This window comes from Paroedura picta, chromosome 16, assembly GCF_049243985.1.
Source record: "Paroedura picta isolate Pp20150507F chromosome 16, Ppicta_v3.0, whole genome shotgun sequence".
NCBI classification, from domain to species: Eukaryota; Metazoa; Chordata; class Lepidosauria; order Squamata; family Gekkonidae; genus Paroedura; species Paroedura picta.
The window spans coordinates 1,846,157-1,871,168 of NC_135384.1; the positions used below are offsets into that span (position 1 = coordinate 1,846,157).

The 25,012-nt window shown below is 57.4% G+C and overlaps 2 protein-coding genes and 5 non-coding genes across 7 annotated transcripts; 4 read left to right on the forward strand and 3 right to left on the reverse strand.

Annotated features, from left to right (window-relative positions):
- Positions 1-2,406: 2,406 nt before the first annotated feature.
- TRNAQ-CUG (transfer RNA glutamine (anticodon CUG)) lies at positions 2,407-2,478 on the reverse strand. Its single transcript has one exon. It is a non-coding gene; the product is annotated as a tRNA-Gln (tRNA).
- A 136-nt stretch (positions 2,479-2,614) lies between these two features.
- On the forward strand, positions 2,615-6,644 carry LOC143825939 (uncharacterized). The gene is made up of 2 exons (XM_077314378.1): positions 2,615-2,861; positions 3,678-6,644. The coding sequence occupies exon 2, from the start codon at positions 3,681-3,683 to the stop codon at positions 5,031-5,033; it is 1,353 nt and encodes a 450-aa protein (XP_077170493.1). The 5' UTR covers positions 2,615-2,861; positions 3,678-3,680; the 3' UTR covers positions 5,034-6,644.
- On the reverse strand, positions 6,620-11,883 carry HES7 (hes family bHLH transcription factor 7). The gene is made up of 4 exons (XM_077314379.1): positions 11,766-11,883; positions 9,770-9,865; positions 8,387-8,474; positions 6,620-8,037 (listed from the first exon to the last, which is right to left on the reverse strand). The coding sequence occupies exons 1-4, from the start codon at positions 11,805-11,807 to the stop codon at positions 7,637-7,639; spliced, it is 627 nt and encodes a 208-aa protein (XP_077170494.1). The 5' UTR covers positions 11,808-11,883; the 3' UTR covers positions 6,620-7,636.
- A 1,554-nt stretch (positions 11,884-13,437) lies between these two features.
- On the forward strand, positions 13,438-13,508 carry TRNAG-GCC (transfer RNA glycine (anticodon GCC)). The gene has a single exon. It is a non-coding gene; the product is annotated as a tRNA-Gly (tRNA).
- A 680-nt stretch (positions 13,509-14,188) lies between these two features.
- Positions 14,189-14,259, reverse strand: TRNAG-GCC (transfer RNA glycine (anticodon GCC)). The gene has a single exon. It is a non-coding gene; the product is annotated as a tRNA-Gly (tRNA).
- Positions 14,260-15,574: 1,315 nt separating this feature from the next.
- Positions 15,575-15,645, forward strand: TRNAG-GCC (transfer RNA glycine (anticodon GCC)). Its single transcript has one exon. It is a non-coding gene; the product is annotated as a tRNA-Gly (tRNA).
- A 3,225-nt stretch (positions 15,646-18,870) lies between these two features.
- On the forward strand, positions 18,871-18,952 carry TRNAS-CGA (transfer RNA serine (anticodon CGA)). Its single transcript has one exon. It is a non-coding gene; the product is annotated as a tRNA-Ser (tRNA).
- Positions 18,953-25,012: the final 6,060 nt, after the last annotated feature.

The window sequence follows — 25,012 nt, forward strand, 5'->3', positions numbered from 1 at the left end:
CTAAATCGTCCAAAAGACGTGGCACGAACCACCCGGAACGAATGGGTTCCATATTGCACTAAATACCATAAATATAGTAACTCCACACATGCCCGTTATCGGTGTGTCCCACAACAGTAGACCAAGGAATTGTTGTCACTGCCCTGATACTGTCATTTGCCAACCACGTCACTCTCCAAGATATAAGGCCGGACGGGCTCACATTCCAGCTGCATCCAAAGAAGTGAGCCGTGACTCACAGAAGCTCCACCCCTGCAACAAATTTTGTGAGTCTTCATAGTGCTCTTGGACTCTGGCTCTGACCTTCTGCTACAGACAGACCAACTGGGCCACCCATCTTGAGTTATCAGCTTGGAACAGCCTGTCTCGGTTGAAAAAACTCCAGAGCCCTTAACCAGGCAGACTGCAGGCACAGAGAGGGGCAGCCATGCGCTAGGGGGTGATGCATGTTCATGAGCTCATGGCATGACCATCTGCGCTTCTTGCTGAGGACAGTTAAGGGTTGCCAGGCTCCAAAGGGGAGCTGGAGATCTCCGGGAATTACAGCTAATCCGTTGTCCTAGAGGAAAATGGCTGCTTTGGAGGGTGGTCTCCATAGCATTATATTCCTGCCACCCCCAACATCTCCAGGTATTTATTTCCCAGCCCACACCTGGAAACCCAGGTAACCTGGAATTTAGGAATTGAAACTGTGGTTGCAAAACTTGGCAACGTCCCTTGTTTGCAGACTGCCGTTTCACAAGCGAGAGAGCCAGGCTGGTGTAGTATCGGGCTCGGATCTGAGAGTCCCAGGTTCGAATCCCTACTTTCCCACGGAAGCGTGCTGGGAGACCTGAGCCTGTCACTGCTCCCAGCCTCACCTACCTCACAGGGTGGTGGTGAGGCCAAAATGGAGGAGGGGAGAAAGGTGTGAGTGGCTTAGGGACCCCACCGAAGAGAAAAGCAGGGTAGAAATGGGGCCAGTGAGCAAACGCATGGGACAGACGGCTGTTCCAGGTGGGCCTGGCGTCCCGGCAGATCCTTGACCGGAGAATTAAACAGCATCTTGGCTTTCAAAAGTACGCAGGGCTGGGAATCCAATGCAGCAGCGGGAACATTTCCTGGGGCGATCTGGCTTTTGTCATGAGGTAGAAGGAGGGGTGTGAATGTTTCAATGAATTCCCAAGCAGGAGATCCTGTGATGGGAACGAAGCTGGAACAGCCATCCGTCCCAGTGTTGCAATTTGCGCCTGAGCTTCTTTTCCCCTGTGAAAGGTCCCAGTGGCGGCAGCTTCAGGATGTAGGAGGAGTCTGCCTCTTTTTAGGGTTGCCAGCCTCCAGGCGGGGTCTGGACATCTCCTGGAATTACAGTTCATCTCCAGGCTACAGAGCAAGGTTCCCCTGGAGAAAAGGGCCACTGGGGGGTGGGAGATGTGACCCCTATGAAATGGTACCCTGATGAGGGCCTTCTCCTCCCCACCCTCCAATTCTCTAAGAATTTCGCAAACCAGAGTGGGTACCCCTATAGTCTTCCTTACGGTCCTCACTCCAAACCAGCACTTGAAGAAGAGCCTTGTACCTGCTGCCTCTCTCAACACCACCTTCTGCTTCCGTCTGTTCTCTTTGACGCCTCTCTCGTGTTTTCCCCAAAGAAAGGAAATAATTGCTTGCTGTTCCCCGGAACAAGCCCAATTAGATCTCTGGCTGCGATAAACAAGGGTGCCCTGAGGACGGGTTTGTGAGATGTCCACCGTTAGATCTCCTGTCTATCATTTTTAGCTTGATATATTCAGCAGTGGGAAGTACATGCTCTGGTTACCAACTCCAGGTTAGGTTTCCAGATGCCACCTGGAAGTTGGCAAGCCTAATTATGCCTCCCTCCTTTACCTTATTTATCTCTTAATTTGAATAATTGATTTAATTTAATGAGCGAATTTAATGTTTCCCACTTTTTTCGACTCTTCCGTGTTGCTTGTTGGTTCACTTCACTTGTTATTTGTTAATCTAAATTATCTGTATCGTTTCTGTTTTACGTGAACTGCCCTGAGCCTTCGGGGAGGGCGGTATATAAATATAATTAATAAATAAATAATAAACAAGTAGATTGTAATGCAACTATGACTAGTATCATGCAAAGTAGTTTGGGATGGCAACTATCTTATTGTATACAAAAGGTTTCCCGTGTAATTAAGTGAATACGCACTAATCCAAAATTGCTGTTTTGCCCCGATTTATCTCTGGAACCTGCTAAACATTTTCATGATGTTGAATATTCATTTACTCTCACACTTTACCCATAATTAGGAATTGCTCCTTTCCATCCCCGGATATTGTATATGAGGAAGTGCTTCAGACCCACAGGGCTGCCCCCTTGACTCATTCCTTTGTGCTGCTTTTGTCTGCGGTGGGGGAAAAAGATAGGAGCAAAGGTTCCACCGAGATTTGAACTCGGATCGCTGGATTCAGAGTCCAGAGTGCTAACCATTACACCATGGAACCGCCTCGGCTAAAGGGTTAACTGCCCTCGATTCTCTGTTGTGAATGGAGGGGGGCGGAAGAAGGAGAAAGAAGGCGGGGGCTCTGCCAGCCAATGGGAAGGCCGGGATTTCGGCTGCTATTTGCATTTCCTGTCCTTTCGCCCGCTTGCGTTTTGCAGCAGGCAACAAAGGAAGGAGCCGCTCCGGCCATTGAATTAATTCCCCCCCCCCGCACTTTTTAATTGGAGGCGTAAATCCGTATTAACCCCCTCGCGCCCACGTCTTTGTCACTCTCCCCACCCACGGTTTCTTCTGGGGGGGGGGCTTTTCCCCTCCCCCAATTCCACCCCTGCTGGGAGGCAGCAGCCGGTTTCCCGGAGGGGAGCTGCAGGAACCGGCGGCAAGGTTGGTTTTCCGCAGCCTTCGCGTAAAGCAGGCGGGAGAAACGGGCGAGGGCGGGTGGGAAGAGACCAAAGGCTTTAATGGAATTGCTCTTTTTACGCATTTAAAAGTACGTTGCATGTTTCGGGCGCTTCGCGGCACCCCTGCGAGGCTGGTCGAAGGATCCGCAGGCAGCTGCAGGGGCGGCTGGGGCGAGGCCAGTCTCCAAGGGGCGGAAGTTCCGCCGTGTGGGGCAGGAGCCAATCTGACCGCAGGGGGACAGATGTTCTGGCTCCCAAACGCGTAGGCCCCCAGGTTCCTGGCAGGTTCAGGGGTGTGCCCACCTGGGTCTGAAGCAGCTGGACAAAATTGGGGTCTGGGGGCAACTTGGAGGCCAAAAGTTTTACTCCTGGCCTAAACTGCAAGGTGCCCCTGGACGTGGACTTTGTGGAGTTCCTGGCGATGCTAGCCAGGCGATGCTTTGCGCCCATCACCCTGGATCCAAATGGCAGACGGGATCCGAAGGCTCAAAAAGATTTGAGGGTTCCAAAATGCCTTTCCCCCCGGTGGCCACATGGGGGCAGAATGAGAACATGGTGGCCGGTGGTCTTTGTCGCCTTCCTTCCCGCCCCCTCAGCCTCTGCTTCCTGGCTGCAATTTGGAGCTGAGGACTCCGGGCAGCTCTTGCGCTCTGCACAAAGGACAGCCTCAGATCCTGCCCCCGGCTCTGCATGTTGCTTCCCCCCCCCGCCCTTGCCCCAGTTCTCTGCATGTATTCCCTGCGTAGGGACTTGTGCAACCAAAACCTAACTCTCCCTGTCCTGCTCCCCTCGTTCCCAGAGCATGGATCCTGCCCAGAAGGAGGCCGCCATCCTGTGCGTGGTGGAGTCGGGGACGCTGATGATGGAGTACCTGAGAGCCAGCAGGGAGGCGGCCGCAGCGGGGGCGGCACGGCGGCAGTGGGCGTTCTTGCGCAGCTTGGAGCAGCGCCGTGGCGAGGAAGAGGAGGAGGAAGAATCCGAGGAGGAGGAGGAGGAAGAGGAGGAGGCGGAGGAGGAAGAGGAGGCCTTGTTCCCTAGGCAGGCGGCCACGGCCGGCATCCGGCGTGGCGGCCGCCTCCGCTCGGTGGAGAGGCGGTTCTGGGCCCGACCCCGCAGCACCGAGTGGTGGGACCGCACGGTCCTGGAGACGTGGGACGACACCCAGTGGCTTCAGAACTTCCGGATGCGCAAGGCCACTTTCCTGGAGCTGTGCGCCCGCCTCTCCCCGGCTCTGCAGCGCCAGAAGACGCGGATGAGGATCCCCCTGAGCGTGGAGAAGCGCGTGGCCATCGCCCTGTGGAAGCTGGCCACGTCCGTGTGCTACCGTGACGTGGGCAACCAGTTTGGGGTCGGCCGCTCCACCGCCGGCTCAGTGGTGCTGGAAGTGTGCCGGGCCATCCAGCGGGTGCTGATGCGCCTCACCGTCACCGTGGGCCACGGCCTGGCCGAAATCGTCGACGGGTTCAAGGCCTTGGGCTTCCCCAACTGCGCTGGCGTGGTGGGCACCACCCACATGCCGATTCTGTGCCCGCCCCACCAGGCGGCCGAGTACGTCAACTCCAAAGGGTACTACTCCATGGCCCTCCAGGCCTTGGTGGACCACCGGGGCAAGTTTACCCACCTGAGCGCTGGCTGGCCGGGAAAGACTCACGAAGCCAAGATCTTCAACCGGTCCACCTTGTTCACCAAAGGACAAGAAGGGACTCTCTTTGCCCCGGGCGCCGTGGACATCAACGGCGTGTCGGTCCCCAGGGTCATCCTGGGCGGTCCGGCGTACCCCCTCCTTCCGTGGCTGATGGTTCCTTACACGGGCGACCTGGACGAGGCCAAGGAACTCTTCAACGCCACCCTGAAGAGGTGCCAGGCCCCCCTGGAGGAGGCCTTCAGCAGACTGAAGGGCCGGTGGCGCTGCCTGACCGGCCGCAATGACTGCGCCGTTGAGAACCTCCCCCGCCTCATCTCGGCCTGCTGCGTCCTGCACAACATCTGCGAGGCCAAAGGGGAGGCTTACGAGGAGTCCTGGGAGCTGGAGGCCAGGCAGTTGGCGGCCACCTTCGAGCAGCCCCTCCAGAGGCCGGATGCCCGGATCCAGCCGGCAGCCAGGTCCGAGAGGGTCCGGGATTCCCTGTGCGCCTACCTGGCCAGTGTGGCGTGAAAAAAGCAAGGGTGGTCGGCTGGCTGATGCCGGACTGTCTCACGGACTTGTCATTCGTACCTGAGGCACCCTTAGGGGCGGTTCTCAATAGCTGATGTGAACAAGGAAGATGAAAAGGGAGGCGTTGCCCCTTCATTTCCCCACGAGCTGTTGCCCCCTCCCGGAACATCGGTTGGCTTCCCAATTCTGCAGCAGCCCAGAGAGCTCATTTTTGCAGCAACCCGGGGCACATAATCATGTCTGGGTTTCTGGCTTCACCGGTGGATCTCCCGGTGGTAGCTGGGTTTTGGCCACTGCATGTGTCCTCTCTTTTTTTACAACAACCACCCTGTGAGGTAGGCTAAATTGAGAGTTGTGATGGGCCAAGGGACACAAGCTTCAAATCCTGGTTGCCCAGGACCCTCATCTTCTGTTCTACAGGGGTGGCCGAACAGTGGCTCTCCAGATGTTCATGGACTACAATTCCCATGAGCCCCTTGCATGCACTAACCCATGCCGATTTGTTCATTTCCTTCCGTATACCTCCTTTGGAGAAGAACAGGAGTGTGCATGCCCACACACGCTTCTACCCAGATTTAAATTCAGGCTTTGTCCTATCACTTCTGATCTCTGCAGCAGCTCACCTGAATCCACCTTTGCAAAAGTTATTCCCGCTTTGTAGGCCACGAAGCACAGGGGGCCTCCCTTCTCCTCCCACCTCCTTCCTTAGCCATGGCTGAGTGGTCAGGGAGGGGTGGGTCTGAAGGCACCCAAGGCAGCCCCCCTCCCGCCCCTCGCTGGGCTCTGCAGGGCCCAGACTGGCCAGAGGGGATCGCTTGAGATGCCCCTCAGAGTAGACCAAAGGCAAGGTGTGAATGTAAAATATGCATAAGAGATGAGCAATATAACAATGCAGCATGAAAGCCTGTGCAGTTTCCTGCCACCTCTGGTCCCCGCCCCCCCCCCCTTCCCCGCTTCAGCAGCTCTCCTGTTGCTCTTGTCTGCTTTGGTTTCTCTCTCTCTTTTGTGTTTTGTCTCTTTTCCCCCCACGGGAAGAAGAAAAGCACCTGCTCTGCTTCCAGGGAAGGCCTATACAATCTGCCCAGCAGGCCTTGTGTCGAGGTTTGCATCAGAGAGAAGCATTTGTCAACATGTAGGGGGGGGGGAGGGGGGAGGCTCCGACTGTGCCGTCTCGGTCCCCCGCGGCTCCCACACGTGTCCGGAAGCTTTGTGGACACGGCACTCTCCCCCCCCCCTCCCCACGCATCCCCCACCCTCTTGGAGTTGTCCCAGAATCCATTTCTTTAAATAAGATGCCTTCAGCTGATGGCTCAGCTCCATCTTCTTGCTTGCTTACGTAACTGCAAATTAAACGGTGGTGCTTTTTGGGGGTGGGGGTGGGGGCTATGAACTCTTGCGGGATGGAGAGGCCAGAGAGTGTGGCCGGGGGTGGGTGGGAGTCCTCTGTACACACTGTGGGTGTCCTGCTACTCGGCTACACATGCGTGGACCGACCTTTCCTTTGTCACCAGACCCTGCCTTAAACTTCTTTCACTGTCCTCGGTATTCTTTTTTTCTGTAGGCCGGCAAGAAAGAGTACAGCCGTATTTTAAACAGAGGTGTATATTTTATTACACAGATCTGACAGAAACAACCCTCCTGCAAACACAAGTACTATATTAAATTTTTTTTAAAAGGAAAAACCCAAATGCAAGCCATAACTAGACAATATAATATTATTAATAATAATAATAATAAAATAAGAAATATTGGACACAAAGCAAAGGAGAGGTTAAAATAGTTTTTAAAAAGAAGGAGCTGGGAGGGGGGAGGGGGGGGAAACACACACAGACATTTTATTTGCTGTGAGTTCAGCCGCATCCAGGACGTTTGCATGCAAGAAAATGCTGAAGCCAAGTGCACTCTTGTGCCTCCGCAGGACCCTGATGCTGTGTCAATTGCGAGATATATACAAGTGTATGAAAACCTGGCCACTCCTGTGCAGATCTCCCCGTAGCAGAGTTCCTAACGGCATGGCCTCCGGCTGGATTTCGCCCAGCCCTGCAGCCCTCCGAGGATCAGGAGGGACGGTTGGCAGAAAGGCTCACGATTTTCCCTTCCGGTACTTACCTGGGAGTCCCAAACTCCAAAGACGGATCCCTCTGGATCGCCTGAGGCCTGCCTGGGCTGGGCGGGGAAGGAGACGCCAACCGGATTCCAAGCCACTAGCACCGGGCCCCCCGGCCTTTTGGGCCCTGCAAGCATCACTAGGCGCTGAGGGCAGCCCCCAAATGCCTGCTGCTGCCCCAAAATGGCTGCCGTAGCTTACCTTCAGTCCCCCAGGGAAGATCCTTCTGCTGCCCAACCAAGCAAAGGTGTCTGGGGGCGACGGGTGCCCGTGGGCACCAGGTTGGAGACCCCGGCACTAACTGCTCAAAACCCCCTTCCCTGTCTCAGAGGTGAGAATGCTAAATTGTTATGCATTTCAAGGGCCCCTGCAGCAGTCCCGGCACGGACACATTTTTACAGGCTTTATGTACAAGGCAGAATCTCCTCCCCCCCCCCCTGCCCCATCCCCACACATCTCCTGGCTCGGTCTCGGGGGAGTGCTGATGCTCTCTGGCCTAGGGCCAAGGTCTCCAGTAGGCCTGTGGGGGAGGCGGCTGTTTGGGCGAGGCGGTGCCTGGGCAGGTGTGTCTCTGCTGGCTCCCGAGGCGTCCCCCGCTGGAGCCAGGCGGGTCCGGGCTGCGCAACGGTCCGTCGACCTGCTTCGCAGGGGAGCAGAAGGACTCCGGGGTCCTCGGAGGCGTCTCCCCCAAGGAAGAGCTCGGGGAGAACGGCCCGCAGCTCCAGTCGTGGCTGCGGGGCTCCGGCTTGGACGCGAGGTACAGGTGCAAGGTGTCGAGCAGGTGGCTCTGGACCGAGGGGTGGGCTTGCTGGATGAACGCCACCAGGCCCAGGAGGCATTCCCGGAATCCCATCGTGTAGCAAGCCTGCAGGGTCCGGTCTTCCGCGAGGTCAGCGCCTGAAAGAGGGGAAGTTGAGAGCAGGGCGGGAGGACAGCCGGTCAGGCAGACAGAGCCGGGATCAGACCTGCCTACTTCCAGCGATTGCTGGGTGCCCGCTAGGCCTCCCTCCTCCGCCACCACGTCTCACCCTTTGTGTGGATAAGGGAAGACACTGGCAGAAGATGCCCCTCCAGTGCCCCCCCCCCAATCCTTGTAGGTGTGAAAGCAGTGGGGCTGGTTTCGATGCCCCCTCCTTCTCGCGGCTCTTGTGAACAAGGCATGCCCCCAACCCCCTGCCCCGATAGCCCCCATCCTGCCACACGCACACGCCCCCTCCCCTGCCCGCACCACGCTGGTCAGTTGTACCCTGGAGTTTAGCGGAATTCATCTCTTGCAGGTATCCTACAGCAATCTCCAGGATTTCTGCTTTCTCCACTTTGGGGTTCTTCAGAGTCTGTAAAGAAAGAGGTCCGAGAGGGTGGCTGAAGGGGAAATTGGGTTGGGGAGGGGCCTGGGCGCATGCAAGAGGCCAGCGCTGGGAGCGAAAAAGAACCTCCACATCCAGAGGCAGTAGGCGTCTGACCGTCAGTTGCTGGGAGGGGGGAGCAGCAGCCTCGGCCTGGCGGGGGGGGGGGAGTCTCTGCTGGAAGGGGGCATGGCGGAAGAGAGATGACCAGATTTTGAAAATTAAAGAAGAGGGCACCTTTCCCAAATGACTACTTTGACCATCTGCAACACCCCAAATATGTAAGCGGTGACCAGGAAGATTGCTAACTTTCCAGTCCAAAAAGAGGATGTTTCCATCTGTTTTTAGCAGCCCAAAAGTGTCAAATAAGGAGGACATCTGGTAACCCCACCATTACTTGAACAGGCCTGACCGACTCCCAGAGCGTGCTGATGAAGGACCTCTTCTTCCCCACCAGACAGGGGACCCAGAAATCTGAGCTCAGAAATCAGGCCTTGCAGAGAGAAGGGAAGCCAGGGGGTCAGCAGGAGATGGGCTGAGAAACGAAAGCATTGCCCACTTCCTCTTTCTTTACAGTGTCGACCGGACCCCGTGGGCTGGCCGGGAAGCCAGCGTGGCCTCGTGGTTAGAGCGTCAGACTAGGATCTGCGAGACCCAGGTTCGAATCCCCAATCGTGTTGTAGGAACTTGCTGGGTGATGTTGGGCCAGTTGCACCCTCTCAGCCTAGCCTACCTCAAGGGGTTGTTGTGAGGAAAGAGGAGAGGAGAACAGTATACACAGCTTTGGGCTCTCCCTAGGGAGAAAGGCAGGGGAGGAATTAAGTAGACAAGCCAAAGAAAATAAGGAAGGCATTCCTGATCCCTGCTGGGTGTGCATCCACCTCTTGCCAGCCCTGACCCTGCTAACACCAACCTCAAATATTCCTTGTGCCACAGAGTAGAGCTAGCTTACCGCTGGGGAGGTGTCAGCCCAGAGAGCTGGAGAGAAACCGGATCCGGTTCCCAGAGCCACCCACTTCCCTGCCTTTTAGAGAACATCAACTCAGTTGGAAGGTATAGTCAAGCAAAGCAATAGCTCCACCTGCTGGCCAGGGAAGAAACAAAGTGACAATGCGCTTCAAGCCCCTCTAGGGGGGGTCAGATCAACACTAAAGCCAACCAGGAAGCCATCCAGGGCAGTGCTCAGAGGTGTCCTCTGTCCCACACGCCTGTCTGCCGTCTCCTTGGGGCCTGCAGGGGGCAGGGAGGTAGAGGGAAGCTCCAGGGGGCCCCCCCTCACTGACCTGGCAGTGGGTCCTCTGTAGGAGGAGGAGGCGAAGTTCTTCCAGGCTCCTGTTGATGCGGTCCCTCCGCCGCTTCTCCACTAGGGGCTTCAGCATCTGGACAGAGAAACAATGGGGGGGTTGACCCCTGCCTGGGGGGCTGACCTTGCCCACCAGCTGGCAGAACAGTGTGCTACTTCACTGGGCAGGGAGACGACCTTCCCCGGGATCCTCCTTTGAAAATGCAACACAGGAAACGCTCCCGGATTTTACCTGCTAGGATACTTTTCGGTTAAATGCCTGCAATAGATTTAGCATTAGGAATAAGCTTGCCCCTCCCGGCTGGAAGATTCCTGGAGAATTGGGGGGTGGGGGCTGGGCTTGGGGAAGGGAGAAAGCATAGAGTCCACCCCCTCCCAGCATCCATTTCCTCCAGGAGAACCGATCTCTGTTGAGGCCCCCAGACCCAGGGAGGGGCACTGCTGCAACCCGCTGAACCACTCCCAGTGAAACAGCAACCAGAGGGGACGAAGTTCAGATCTGCCTGGCTTACTGCACTAAACCCGCATGCTTTCCCCCCACCCCACCAATTAACCCTTCTTCCCCCCCCCCCTGCCGCAGTGCCCTAACTCATCCTGGAGAACTGGGGGGAGGGGGGCAAACACTTCGCAAGACCTCGAGCTAGCTTGAGAAGGGGGTGGCAATTATCCTCCCCCTCCCCATTTAAAGAAAACAAAACAGTATTATTAGAAGAGAATTGCTGGAAAGAATGCCAAAAAAAATGTAACTTCACCCTTCTTTTGAACCACCCTGCTCCACACTGCCTGTGCCCCCTCCCTGGAGTCCCCCGCACTCAAATTACCCAGGCAGGGGTAAGTCTGCTCTGGTGACAGTGGTGGCTGAATGGCAACTGATCACAATGCTCAAACAATGCATCCTCCTGGACTGAATCAAGACCGCGGTTTCCTGTCCCATTCCCAATGCTGATTTCCCCCTTCCCTCACACACTCCCCCTCTGCATATGATGCCTCATCCAATCACGCCTGTGATCCGTCATTCGGCATCTGAAATCCTTCCACTTGCCCATATACAGGACAGAGGAACTGAGCCGGGATCCTGTTAGTCTTTAAGATGCTGCTGGCTCTTTCCTACTAATGATTGGGAGGCAGCTCAAAAGACGCACAACCGGTGCTCTCAGGATCCTCTAGGTCAGGGGTGCCCAAACGGTGGCTCTCCAGATGTCCAGCTGGCAGGGGCTCATGGGAGCTGTAGTCCATGGACATCTGGAGAGCCACCATTTGGCCACCCCCGCTCTAGGCGGCCTCCCTGCGGCAAGGCAAGCACCGTCCCTGAGCCCCCACCCCGACCGCCACCCCGGCCTCTGCGGCGGATCTCTGGGCCAGGCCCGGCGTCTGCCTCTCCATCGGCCATCGGATCAGTCGGAACGGAGGCGGGAATTTGCACGGCGCACGGAATGCATTGCCAAGGGGCAGCCAGTTCATCCGGACCCGGAGCGGCCCAGGCGGGAGTGATCTCGCTCGGAGACCCAGCAGGCTCCATCCCTGCTTAGGGGAGACCGAAAGGACGTCCAGGCTGGCTCGGCACATCTAGGCAACAGCCGGCTAGCCCGGGCCGCCAGATGTCCGCCCGCCAAGGAAGCCCAAAAGGGGCCTCGGAAGACAGGCGCCTCCAAGGCCGGAGCGCAGGCCGAGCTTTCCCCACCGCCCGGCGAGCCGAGTCTTCGGGAGCGCTCCGACTGCAAGGGACCCAGGATTGCAGGAATAAGGCCACGATTTGTGACCCTCCGGGCGGCTCTCCTGCCAGGTGCAGGGTGCCCACGAAGACCCCTCGCCTCGCCTCCCGCCCCAGACTGGGACCCCGATGCAGCGCCCGGCGCAGCTCCCCCCGGCCGCTCCGCCTCCCCCCGCTCCCCAGAGCCCCGGACTATGGGTGCTGGCTGGGGGCCAGGGCGGCCGTGGCCCGCCCCGCCGCGGCTCCCCTCCGGGCGCCCCTGTACCTTTCTCTCCCCTCCGGGCTCCGCGCTCTCCGTGGCCACCATCGCCTCTGAGGCTCAGGGCTCCGGGCCTCGCGGGCTCCCCTTTCCCCAGGAGGAGGGCCAGGCCAGCCCCCCCCCCAGCCTCCGCCCCCTGCTTTCATGGCCCTTCCGGCTCTTGCCGCCCCCCGGCCCGAGGTGTGAAGAGCTGGACTCGCACGCAGGCCCGCCCTCAGCAGCCCCCCAATGGCCCGTGTGTGAGTGTGGGGCGGGGGAGGGAGGGAGGGAGGGCGGAATTTAGCAAATGATGGTCAGGGATGGCAGGAAGGTTTTCTCCACCGGTTCTCCATAACACTGAATTTCCCCGGCCCAGAGAGCGATGCGATGTAATGGCCTGACCGTCCACGAATAAAGAGCAAGCACCTGGCTGTTCTGCCCAAGGGGTTCTCCTGGCCTCCGCTTTTTATCCTCACGACAACCTCGCGAGGTAGGCCAAGAAGGTCATGAAGCATTTCAAAGATGAACCTTTCGTCTTTGCGAAATGGGGCCTTCGCTGCCCCAGAGCCAGAAACACTCGCCGAGCTGGAAGAGCTTAATTTGGGCCAGATGTGCCCGAAGAGGACGGGAATCGGGAAAGCGGGCTCCTTCCACGTTCAGCCATCAAAAACTCCCAGCGGGGGGAGCCTTCTCGCTCTCTCTCTCCCACCATTGTCAAATTCCTCGCCTGTCCAAGGAGTTGGTCTAGATGACCCCAGGGCAGAGTTGCCCTTGAGCCCAGCCATGATCTGGTTCTGGCGGGCGCAGAGTGCTCTCCCCCTCGTCCTTGGAGGGGGGGTCAGGGGTTGGGGCAAGAAAGCCAAGTTGGAGCCCAGGGGCGCCCTGAAGACCCGGGAAGGGTCACTCGAGGGGCGAAGCGTGCCTGTGTGCGCGACCACGTCTGCACCGACTAGTCTCGTGTTCCATGCGGGAGGGCGACAGGGGCAGCCCCCTCCCCGCAGTCGTTTGGAGGGACCCCCGTCTCCATGCCCGGGATGATGGTGGCTTTCACAGCAGTCTCGGCTGTCCCAGGGGGAGCAGGGCTGGGAAGTCCAGCACTGACTTGGGCGGGCGGGCGGGCGGGGGGCTGCAGCCAGGGCGGCTCCGAGGGCGCTCGTAAAGGTCTCCGCAGATGGCCGATTATTGCCCTGCGGGGAAGAGAGAGAGAGAGAGAAAGAGGCCCCGCCGCGTGCGGCCCAATTGCTCCTGGCGCAGACAGACAGCCAGGAATGCCCGGGCGGAAAGCCCCCCCTTCCACCCCCGCCCGAGGGGGCTTTATGGCGGCCCAGAATTCGCACCTCGCGGCGGCTGCAAAGAGCCATTTGGGCCCCCTGCGAGAGAGACGAGCCTGAGGAATCCCGGCTGCGTTGGAAGAGCCGGAAACGGGGCGCGCGGAAGAGATGCCCCCCCCCACCCCCAGGGCTGGCCCAGGCCCCTCGGCTGCCCCCCGGACGCCCCTCCAGGAAGGGCCAGACTAGGGCAAGGCAGGGGAGGGCCCGGTGACTGAATCATCACAACGATAATAATACTGCAGCCCCCAGCCGGTGTTGAAGGGGAAGGGGATTTGGATGGATGGATGGATGGATGGATGGATGGATGGATGAAAAAAAAGGGAAAATCAGTTTCAAGTGGCGACAGGCCGCCAGATGTTGTCAGCCGTGCATTGGTGGTTCAGTGGTAGAATTCTCGCCTGCCACGCGGGAGGCCCGGGTTCGATTCCCGGCCAATGCAGCTGTATTTTTTTTTTTTGTTGTTGGCGTTTCTGCCTATGAAGCGATCTACAACATTAGGAAATCGAACAGGGTCCTTCCAGATTAGTTTCAGCTCCAACCTGATACTTCCGCTTTACTTTCTTCATCAAACAGAGTAGCCACGGAGAACAGAACAACAACAACAAAAAATTCCTATGTGTATTGGTGTATTGTGTATTTAATACAAAACAGCAAATAATACAAAACAGTCTGGAAGCTTTCTAGTTCTTTGGACTCTCCAACTTGATGAAGAATTCTGGAGAAAGGGAAAGCTTTTAAAATTGGGCGGCATAACAAAGTTGGAGCCGGGTGGCACTTCGAAGACCAAGTTTAATTCCGGGTATAAGTTTTTGTGTGCATGCAGACTGTTGTTGTTGTTGCTATTCATTCCCTTTTGATGTCCCCCTTTCCCGAAGACTCAGGGCGGCTCACAGATTAAAACAATAAAAATACATCATCATCACTCATACAATTGTTAAAACGTTAAAATGATAAAATACTAACATAGCTACTCTCTGGATACTTCATCCTGTTCCAGAGGCGGAAGGGGGAGCATATTTAACACTAGTTTGCACACACGCAAAAGTTTATTCCTTGAATTAAACTTTGTTGATCTTCAACACATGATCAAGTAATTCAACATTTGGCAAAACACATTGTTGCATTGGCCGGGAATCGAACCCGGGCCTCCCGCGTGGCAGGCGAGAATTCTACCACTGAACCACCAATGCTTCTTAGAGCACAGCTGGATGACCGTCCTTAGATGAAACAGATGAAACAGAAGAGCCCCACCGATAGTTTAAATTCCAATGGTTTGCTGTGTGGGGGAACAAGGCTGGAGGCCGTCCGGGGGGGGGGGGGGGTCACCGTGAAGTCCAAACTAGGACCCAGAATTAAACTTGGCGGGCTCCACCTTTGTCCTACCAGCTTCGACGGGGGCAGAAGTTAGTGGCCGGGGCGGGTGCGCGCTCCCTGGGCGTGATGCACAGAGGAGCAGATCAATGAGCAAAGAGATGCATGCACAGCGCTGCAAACTATGCACGGAACTGCCCAGAAGTTTTTTTTTTTTGGGGGGGGACAATTTAAGGTCACCGACTGCAGGCTGGAAATGTCCTGGCGCTTCCTGCCCCAGAAGCCACCCCCCGTTCTCCAGAGGGACTGACGCTCTCCGTGGCTTGGGAGTGAGCCGTAATTCCGGGAGGTCGCCAGGCCTCACCTGGAGGCTGGCAAGCCAGGCGGCAGAGAGTACACGGGCTGTGCCATTGACTTTGCAGCGCCCAGGTGGCAACAGGATCCGCCGCCCCCGCCCCCCCCCAGCGCGGACGGCCCCTCCCTCTCTGAGCATGATGTGCCACCCCCAAACAGGGCCAGGACACATTCTCCCCCCCCCCCGCCCGTGCTTGCAAGGGAAGTCCCGCATCCTGCCGATCGCCACGTGGGAATGCGCAGCGCCCGCAAGCTGGCCGGTCCCCAGGGTGGCTGGCTGCCCTCCCGTGCCGGCAGGGCTCTGGGCAGGAGGCTGCGGCAGGCGCCCGGGGGTGTGAAGGCTCGTGGGCCGGCGGCAGATGCTCTCGAGCCCCCCCCCCCCCCGGCGGAGGTGCGAACTCGGCACGTTGCGGGGCGGATGAAAGAGGCGGCGGGGCGCGGGGGGCCATTGGCACCTGGGCGTGAGGCCGCCGTTCCCAGGGGCGGGGGTGGGCGGGAGGGCGGGCGGGGGCTGTCTGCGGGCCTTTGGCAGCGGACGAGCGGGCGGTAAAGCGGCGTCTGCCCAGGAAAGGCCCCTTGAAGACCAAAGGACCAAACGGGGACCAGCAGATCGGGCGAGGGGCTCCCCAAGAGTGTGGGGGACATCCCCGGGGGGACGGGGCCTGGGGAAGGAAGGAAGGAAGGAAGGAAGGAAGGAAGGAAGGAAGGAAGGAAATGCGTCCTTGCTGCGCGCTCCAAATTCCAGAATTAAGGAGACATCTGCTCATTAGTCTCCACCTGAGCTGAGGAGGAGAATATATATATATATATGGGAATTTTTTAGAAAGTAACACAACATCTGCATTGGTGGTTCAGTGGTAGAATTCTCGCCTGCCACGCGGGAGGCCCGGGTTCGATTCCCGGCCAATGCAGCCAAAATTTTTGTTGTTGTTCTTCTAAAGAATGTGATAGGAAGGTGGTCCTGAAATCGATTGCCCTTATGGAAGGGAAGTCCATAAGAAGGGAGGGGGGAGGGGGTGGCTGCGGATTCCCCTTCGAGAGCCCCTCAGAGCGAAGCCAAGGGTCTCATTCGGGCAGCAGGGCTAGCTGAGGGGCGGGGCAGGCCCGCCTGCTCCAGATGTTCTTCCCTCTAAACACCTCCCCCCCCCTCGCGCTGCCTTCTGCTTCCCCACGGGGGTCCCTCGACCCTCCTCCTCCTACCTCCTTCCCCCCCCCCCCCTAGTTTACGACCCTGGGAAATCCTTCCACACGCCCGGGCGCCAAAGACCTCCTGCGCCTCGCCCACCCTTTGATCCGCCTCCGACGTGTCAAATTGGCACCTCCCCGCAATCTCCTGCCAGGCCGGCAGCCCACGAGCCTTCGCACTCCCGGGCACCTGCCGGGGACCCCCGCCGAGGGGCTGGGGGTGGTGTGCGGAGGCTTGCAGAAGGAGGCTTGTAGGTGCTGTGGGCAGGGGTCGCAAAGGGTTTGACGGAGTCCCTCTTGGCCTCCCAGCCCCTCCGTTGTTCTGGGGGCGCAACCAAGAAGCAAGAAAAGGACAGAAGGGCCTTGTCCCCACTCTGGGTTGGCACGTGGAAGATCCCCCCCCCCAGATGTTCCTTAAAGCCCATTTGGCGCAGGGGTAGCGCTCTCGCCCGCTGCGGCAGACCCCGGTTCGATTCCCGGTTGATGCACAAAATTGAAAACGAAATACAACTGAATTAAATTATTTTCAAATAAATGAGGTGAAGGAACGACGATGGAAAACTGTGTGGAGAAAAGAGCAAGGATCCATGGGGGGGGGGGGGAAGCTTTCCTGCTCCCTTCTGCAGATGCAGCTGAAATGGGCGTCCATCTGTCCTTCCCGCACGAGGCTCATGGATTCCCATTTCCTAGAGCTGAACGCGGTGCCCCCCCATGGAGACGGCTCAAGGTGCGTCGCCGTCTTAGATGCACAGAAGCGTTTGCCTTGAATGAAACTTGGTTGGCGTTCAAGGTAAATAAACAAACAAGGTGCCCCTGGACTCAAGCCTCCCGCTTTAGCTGTAGGGAAGAGAGTCCAGGAGCACCTTAAGGTTCATTGCTCTATTTCTGAAGAGCAGCGCCCCCGAAAGCTTCTCCTCTGCCACAGGTTGTGTTAGTCTGTTAAGGTGCTGCTTACTAGATTTCCCTACTGCTGAATGAATGGATCGAGTAAGTAATCCAATGGGGCGGGGGCTGGGACTTGGGCTTCTCAGGCCAGGCAGCGGGCGTGCGCCTTGAGCCCCGTCCTTCCTCCGCCCCCCGCCTGCGCTCCCACGGGAACCGCATCCTGCTTCAAAGGCAGGCCTGGCCCCAGAGTCGCACCTTTCCGGGGGGTTCGCAGCTCATCGCGCCCAAATGCTCCAACCTGCTGGCGCGGCGGAGCCAACGTGGGAAAGCTGCGAGGCCTGCAGGGCGCGGGAGGGCGGCTAGGGGGCGCCGTGGGCCTCTTCCGACGTGCCTCGGCGGTGCCGGCGGGGAAATGGGCGCGTCCTGAGCTCCGATCCGCTACAGGGCACCTCTGGGGGCAGGAGGCCAAGCCAGGTGGACCCTCGGTCTGATCTCAGCAGGGCTCCTGAAGGCCTCGGCCTCTCCACGGGAGCTGGTTGAGAAAGGATGCTGGGCTGGATGGAGCCTCCTTGGTCAGACCCAGCAGGGCTCTTTTTGTGTCGGGTGCAAAAAGAAAGACAAAGAGCCCCCCCCCCCCCTGCGCCCTATGGCCGTCCTTGAGTGGAAATCTCTCAGTGTGGCTTTTCAGGGGTGTCCGAAGAAGGCCTAGAGAGGGATTAGTGGAGCAGCTATGCGTGGCTAATGAAGCTGAGGAGGATGCGGGGAGGGTGGGCCGTATCCCGGGGAGGGACAATCCCCCAGGACAAAGGCCCACGGATGGCCTCCCCCAGCCCCAATATTGCTAGGGCCTTGAACAAAGAGCTGCTCCTTTCCAGCCTCCTTGAAGGCCCTGCTAGGCACTGGCCGTGAAGCTTGCCCAGTGCTTCAGGAGCTGTGGGAGGGGGTTTAATTAAAGGGACAAGGCAGCCCTATGGAGCCCCCTCCCCAGGGGTCTTAGTGGGGGGGTGGAAGCCAGGCCTAATCTTCTTGGCCTTCGTGACTCACCACCCTTGGACGATCTCCTCATCTGGGGCCTTTGAATGGAAGACAGTTTCAAAGCAAAGCAAACACCCCCCTCCCCCCCCCCATGGCCAGGCTTTAGAGAAAACATACAGCCGTATGGACGTTTGCACCCCCTCCGTGCCACGGAAAGGGGGAGTAATTGGTGCATTGGGCCAAAGGTGCCTTTCTCTGCTTACGAACACCAGAAGGAAAGAAGACCCCTGCAGGATCAGGCCATGGGTCCCCCTAGCCCTGCCTCCCAATCTCATACAGTGACCAGCTGGTTGAGGCTGAGGCCTTCCCCTGAGAAGACTCTCAGAAGAGCCCTGCTGGGTCAGGCCAGGGAGGGTCCCTCCAGTCCAGCCTCCCGTCTCACCCAGGGGCCAGCCAGTTCCTCTGCAGGGCCAGCAACAGAGCACAGAGGCCAAGAGCTTCAGAAGAACAGCAGAAGAGGCCTGCTGGGTCAGACCAGGGGTCCATCCAGCCTGGGATCTCATCACACCCAGCAAGCAACCAGTTCCTCTGGAGCAGGGGTATTCAACCTGTGGTCCACCAGATGTCCATGGACCACAATTCCCATGAGCCCCTGCCAGCGTTTGCTGGCAGGGGCTCATGGGAATTGTAGTGCATGGACATCTGGAGGACCACAGGTTGACTTCCCCTGCTCTGGAGGACCAAACGCAGGGAAGAGAGACCGAGGCCTTGCCCTGATGTGTCCTCCTGGCTCTGGGAGACCTCTCAAGGTGGAGGTCCCCCTCAGTCACCATGGCCAGGAAGCACTGATGGGCTTAAAATTCATGAATCTGTCTAATCCCCCTTTAAAGCTGCTTTTTCCCTGCTGCGTAGGGACGTAGGTGCCAAGGTTTCTCCCTGACAGGCTAATTTTCTGTGTTTGGGGGGGGGTACGATTGGAGAGGCCTCGCAGCCCCTCAGACTAACCTCCTGCCTGCAGCCTGAACACAGGAAGACCCCCCCCCCCATAAAGGAAGCTCAAAAGCCACGCGCTGCCACGTTTTTGGCAGGTGGCTGTGATGGCCGAGTGGTTAAGGCGTTGGACTCGAAATCCAATAGGGTTTCCCTGCGCAGGTTCGAATCCTGCTCACAGCGCGTGACCGACGTTTTCCTGCGCGCGTTCTCGTCTCCGCCGGCAAAGGCAGCTCGTCCTTATCGGGGGACTGGAAAGATGCAGCCGCGCAAAAGGGGCCGGCGGCTTGCGGGTCTATTTTGCCGCTGCGCGTCGCCCCTCCCCCTCGCTCTCCCCATTTGCGCGGACTCTTTTTGCAAGCCGCCTGGAACCCCGAGGAAAGGCGGCATGCAGAGGGCTCAGGAAAGAGGAAGGAGACTCTGCACGCGCCCAGAGGCACCGCTCCCTCTTGGGCGGTCCTCTGCCCCGGCCTGACGCGCATGGGAGACTGCTGGGGCCGCCGCAGCCCCTCTCCCGGCATCCTGACAGCCAGCGCAGGATTTCCACCTGGAGAAAACGGTGCGCGGGCCGAAATCCACGCAAAGCGAAGATCGGGTCCGCCGCCTCTTCCTCCGCCCGCCCGCCCCCCTCACCATTTCCAGGGGGTGGCTTGAATGAAGCCTCCCCCCCCTCCCGTAAGCCTCGAGTGGAACCTTTGAAATGGACAAGATGGACATTTTGGGGGGCGGCCAGGAGAGGAGAGTGGCAAATCGCCCCCCCCCCCCGCCTTCTGCCTATCCAGCTGTGCAGGGGGTGGCTTTGTTCCCTTGGGAAAATCCATCCTTTCCATCTTCCCCGCCCCCCCCCCCCCGTTCCTGGCAGAATTGCAAAAGAAGCCTTTGATCCGGATTGTTGGCATCGTGTGGGTGTTTACAAAGCCCCCACCCCCCTCCCCGCCTTCTGTTGCCCACGCGACTGGCCTACCTGCCTCCGGGCTGGGGAGAATCTGGAGAATTTCAAAGCAATCCCTGCTCCCCCCTCCCCTCGCAGGCTGGCCGAACCCGTTTCGGGTTCAAAGCAGTGCAAAAAGATTTAAGGTTTTGGATCCCCCCCCCCTTTGGCAGATGGAGCTTTCCCTGCCAGAAAAAGCCTTCCCAGTTGAATTTCTGTCTGCTGTGGAAAGCATGAGAGACACTCTGATGCATATCCCCCCCCCGTTTGGAAGGCACATCTGGAGTCCAGCAGTTTCCCCAGGGACAGGGCTGGGAGATCAGGGGGAGAGATTTAAACCCAGCCTTGAATAGAAAATGGGGAGGGGGCTTGCTTTGTCCATTGGATTAGGGCCCTTGGGGAGGCAAGCCCCTCGGGCAGGAATCCTTCTCTGTGTGTCTCCTGCGGATGTGCAGCTTCAGGAGGGGAATATCCAATAGGGGCTAGATCAAACCCTCTGCCCCACTGCCTCCTTTATGTGGGGCATGTTTCGCCAAGAGGCTGAAAGGCACTTCCAATTCACTTCCAGGGCTTGAGGGAAGGGGGGGCAGAGCCCCTGGGCCCTCTCCTGTGTGGGGAGCCACCGTTTCCAAGCTGTCGTCACTCCCCCCAACAACAAATAATTCCCAGTGAATTGCCAAGGCTCCAGCAGGACAATTTCCCCGCTGCTTCCGGGAGGGTGTTGCTGGCATTCCCACAGGCCTGGCCAACACTAGGTTTGGCCTCCATCGTTTTACACTTGCCAGTTGGCCCTGCAGCACCATGGCCTTGTTTGGGGGTGGGAAAAACTGACAGAAGGGGGGGGGAGGGAGAACAGAGAGAGAGAGAGAGAGAGAGAGAGAGAAGATGAAAAAGAAAAGTTGGGTTTTGTACCCAGCTTTTTACTGCCAGAAAGAAACTAAAAGTGGCCTACGATTGCCTTCCCTTCCTCTCCCCATAGCAGACACCCTGGGAGCTAGGTGGGGCTGATAGGGCTCTGACAGAACTGCTCTGCAAAAACAGCTCTCAGAGAACCGTGACTGGCCCAAGGACGCCCAGCTTGTGGCGGAGGAGTGGGGAATCACCTGGTTCTCCAAACGGGAGGCCACAGCTCTTAACCAGGCTGGCTGCCCAGTCATACAGAGAGAAACCCAGGATGGTGGGTCATGGCACATGTGTGTAATGTAGCCGGGAGGTCCTAAGACTGCCTGGCTGCCAGGGCATTTGGAGGTAGTTTGCCATCGCCTGCCCCTGGTAAACCTTCACAGTTGGCCTCCCCATTGCACGCCAAGGTTAACCCTGCTTAGCTTTGAGAGCCTGGGGGGGGCAGGTGCAGCCGATTGGATCTCCAGTGGCCAAAAGCCCTGCTGGACAAGTGCCTGAACTCCCTAACAACACTCAGCACCTCTCTTGCTGTATTTCTGCACCATTTAATGTGTGAAGCTTTGTTTCAGATTTCTGCAGTCTTAAATCCAATTACGTTGCCCTTTGGATCTCCCGTCCCCTTGACTAGGTTCACTTGTGCTCTGTAATCAACCTCCAGAGAGAAAGGACAATCATCAATCAATCAATCAATCAATCAATCAACCAGTCTGAGAAGAGGCCCAGCCTGGGCATCTGTCCCCTTCCTCACCTTCCCTTTTGGGAGGACCCTCCAGGCTTTCTGGGATTCTTTACCCCCTCCCTGGCTTTCACGGCCGTTTCTGCTGGCAGCCCCTTTGGGGGAGAGGGCAGAGGGCAGGCCCACCAGAGGCTGTGCTCTCCAGGCCAGAGGCCGAAGCAGGAGTCCGCACAGAGTTCCCCACTGCTGGGGTGTGGGTGGGTGGCTGCCAGCTGAGACTGCTCCGGGGCCCTTAAAGGAGCTTTGGCAAACTGTTTTCAGAATGCTGAACGAAAAGCAAGAACCAGTTGGCCGTGTCAGACTGAACAAACAGCGCCTGAAAGCGCAGGCTGGGTGAAGCTGGCAAGCAGGTGGTTAAAAGGGGGTGCCAACCTCTAGGTCTCCTGGAGTGACCACTGTTTCCCAGAGACACAATTTCCCCAGGAGAGGAGGTGCTGGGGTTTTGGAGGGCAGGTTATGCGGAGGGGTGTCTCAAGCCACGGAGTCCAAACTCCATAAGAAGCTATTTTCCCCAGGAAACAGGGGGCTGCCGGGGGGCAAACAGCCACCGAGAGAGCTTTCTCCCCTCAAGAGTTTCCAAGCCTTGGAGAGCAATGGATTCTTCTTATGGCTACCAATCCCTTTGAGCAATCCCGTTTTGTGTGAAGCCATGCTGGCTTTTGTCTTCCCCACCCCCGCCCATCGGTTCCACCAACCGAACCCCAATTCTGGAATTAGGAAAGAGAGGCGAAAACTGGTCACCATTTGCTAAAACTCCGTCAAACCCTCAAAGGTGCAAAGGGGCGGGAAGATAGTTCTGCCTTTCTTCCTTGTGGGAAATTTCTCATCTTTTTTATGCCGGGGGGTGTTTCTGACTCCTGGCTCTCCCCCTCCCTTCTGGCTTATCGGTCAGTTCTGACACCTTGGCTTTTATGGCAGTGAGAATCTCGGCTGGGCCCAGGTTCCCACAAGCTGTTGGCCGTCCCTCCAAGCCCAGGCCCCCCAATAAAAGACCATAAAATGCCGTCTGTCTCCCGAGCCCCCAGCAATTCCCCGGGAAGCAGAAAGGAGCAATTGAGCAGGGGAGATCGGAGACCCCAGGGGGGGAGGGGAGAGAGAGGGCTTCAAAACTTAGCCCAAATCAGCATGCTCAAAGGTGCCTGGCGCTGGGCAGAGAACGGGTAGGAAGGCCAGCTCAAAGGCAGGCGAAAGGGAACCTCTCCAAGGGGAGCCATCATGGTTTACAGAAGAGTGTTTTTAGTCCAGGAGCCCAACGTGAGCTGCCAGGAGTCTCCTTTTGTCAAATGCTTAAAGGGTTTTGCCTCCCAAATTTTGCTGGTCTCTAAGGGGTTCTGGACTGGAATTGAGAGGCCAGCAGGCACGGGAATTGGGTTCCCCCCCCCCAGTTCCAAGGGATACCTTCAGCATCGGCTGTGAGAAATGAGCCTCGCTTTCCCCCCTAAACCCAGTTCTGCGCCACTTGGCCTGGAGCGATTTGTAACCTTGGCCTCTGGTCATGTGGTCCCAGTGTGCGAAAGGGGCATGATGCCTCGGCATGGCCAAAGGGTCTCTTCTCTGCCCTTTGCTCCAGACTGGCATCGATGGCCCTTCCCAGAATGTGGAGCAATGACCTGCCGAAACCATCCTCCCCTCCTCTTGGAAGAGCGTTGCAGAGGGGTTCCATGTGGGCCTGTGGTAGAAGACCCACATTTGAGTCCAGAGCACCAAGATTTGGGGAAATGAGCTGCCCAAAGCACATCACCCAAGTCCAGTCCGTTACAAATCTAGCTAACTCTCCACTTGTGTCTGTGGCGTGCCCCTCATCTTATCACCCATCATATCCTTCCATAACTCAGGCAGAAATCTGGCAGGGGAAGCATCCCTGCCTCTGCCTGCCACGGAAAGCAGTGCTTCCTGGCTTTGCTGCCTGATTCCAGGCCGAGAAAACGTGGGAGAAACAAACGTGACGGTGCTAAGGAGGCAAAACGTCCCACGAACGCCACCCATGGCCCCAGAGGGCTCCTCAGAGGGCTGGACAGCTGGAGAGCTCATGCGTGGGGGAGGGGGTGGATGGGGGGAAATAAAATATGCAAGCACACTTTGATGGCACCATTGTTCTCCCCAGGAGGGAGGGGGGGCCCCTAGAAAGCAGGGCCTGTGTGTGCATAATCCCTGCCAGTAATTGAAGGGCCTGCATTAGAAAGTGAATGGATTTCCCTGGGAGGTTAGCTAAATTAAATAAGGGTGATGGAATGGTTGGGGGGGGGGTTGTGTGTGTGTGTTTTGGAGGGGGGACCTCCCTTGATCTCAGTTCACAGCCAGCGACTTTCTTCCAGCGGATCCCTGTAAATCGACTTTTGTGAAGAAGGAACGTGGTCCTCGCCCTTCCCTCTCCTCCCTCTATTATTTCTGTCCCCTGTGCGATTGCCAACTGATCCCCAGCCCATGAGACAATTGTTCCTCTGCTCCCTGTATTAGCTACGGCCTGCAGCCACCCTCTGGGGGAGCCTGGCAGGGAAGGGCGAACCTTTCCACAGCTGGCTGAAAGGCACTCTTAGCAGTTAAGCCAGCGGTGGTGTAGTGGCTCAGAGTGACAGCTTCTTATCTGGCAAGCCCTGTTTGATCCCCCACTGCCTTTGTTATCTCCTCCATTTTATCTCTGTAACACCCCTGCAAGGTAGGTGAGGCTGGGATAGAAGCATAGAGTAGGAAGGGCTCTCCAGGGTCATCTAGTCTAACCCTCAGCACATTGCAGGAAATTCACAACTACCTGCCCACACACAGTGACCCCAGTTCCATGTCCAGATGATGCCCCCCCAAAAAATCCCCAGAATCTCTGCCTAGATCATGTGATTCATCAAAGGTCACCCAGTGAGATTCCACCCTTCCTACATGACTTTGGTCTCTGCAGGTCCCCTGATCCACAGCATAGTCTCTCTCAACCTGTGAGGAAGCTGGCTGGGTCAAAGCCATAATGATTCAGAAGAAGAAGAGTTCCAATCCATTTTTTTAAAAAGAATATGAAGAAGAGTTGGTTTGTATACCCATTTTTTCTCTACCCGAAGGAGTCTCAAAGTGGCTTACAATTTCTTTGCTTTCCTCTCCGCACAACAGACACCCCTGTGAGGGAAGATTCGAATGGGTAGCCGTGTTGGTCTGAAGTAGCACAATAAAATCAGGCGTGAGCTTTCGAGTGCAAGCACCCTTCGTCAGTGAAGTGAGGCTGAGAGAGCTCTGAGAGAATTGCTCTGGGAGTACAGCTCTAACAGGTCTGTGACTAGCCCGGCTGTTATCCAGCTGGCTGCGTGTGCGAGTCTTTACGGAGCTACTGGACTTTTATTTTGTTTTCCTTTGTTGATATCCTGGCAAAGGTTGGCAAGGGAAGAGAGGGACATCAAGGTAACAGATCTACGTTGGGCGCCATTCGGCAGGTTAAAGGTCTAAATACGAAACAATGCTCCCCCTTCCCCGCTCCCAGAAAGAGAGCAGGAGGGCAGTTTGCGGTGGGGAAAATGCAGCCTTCCCCTTCTGCGGGGGCGTGTGTTTGCCACACTCTCTCCCCAGGATGGAGGAAGATCAAAGCGAGGAGGAGGGAGGTGAGAAATTTGCTTTAAGGTGGTGGAATTGGGGGGGGGGGGGGGTAGGGGGGCAGGGAAGGCCGGTGCTGGGAGAGCTGGAATGGGAGGGGGCAGCC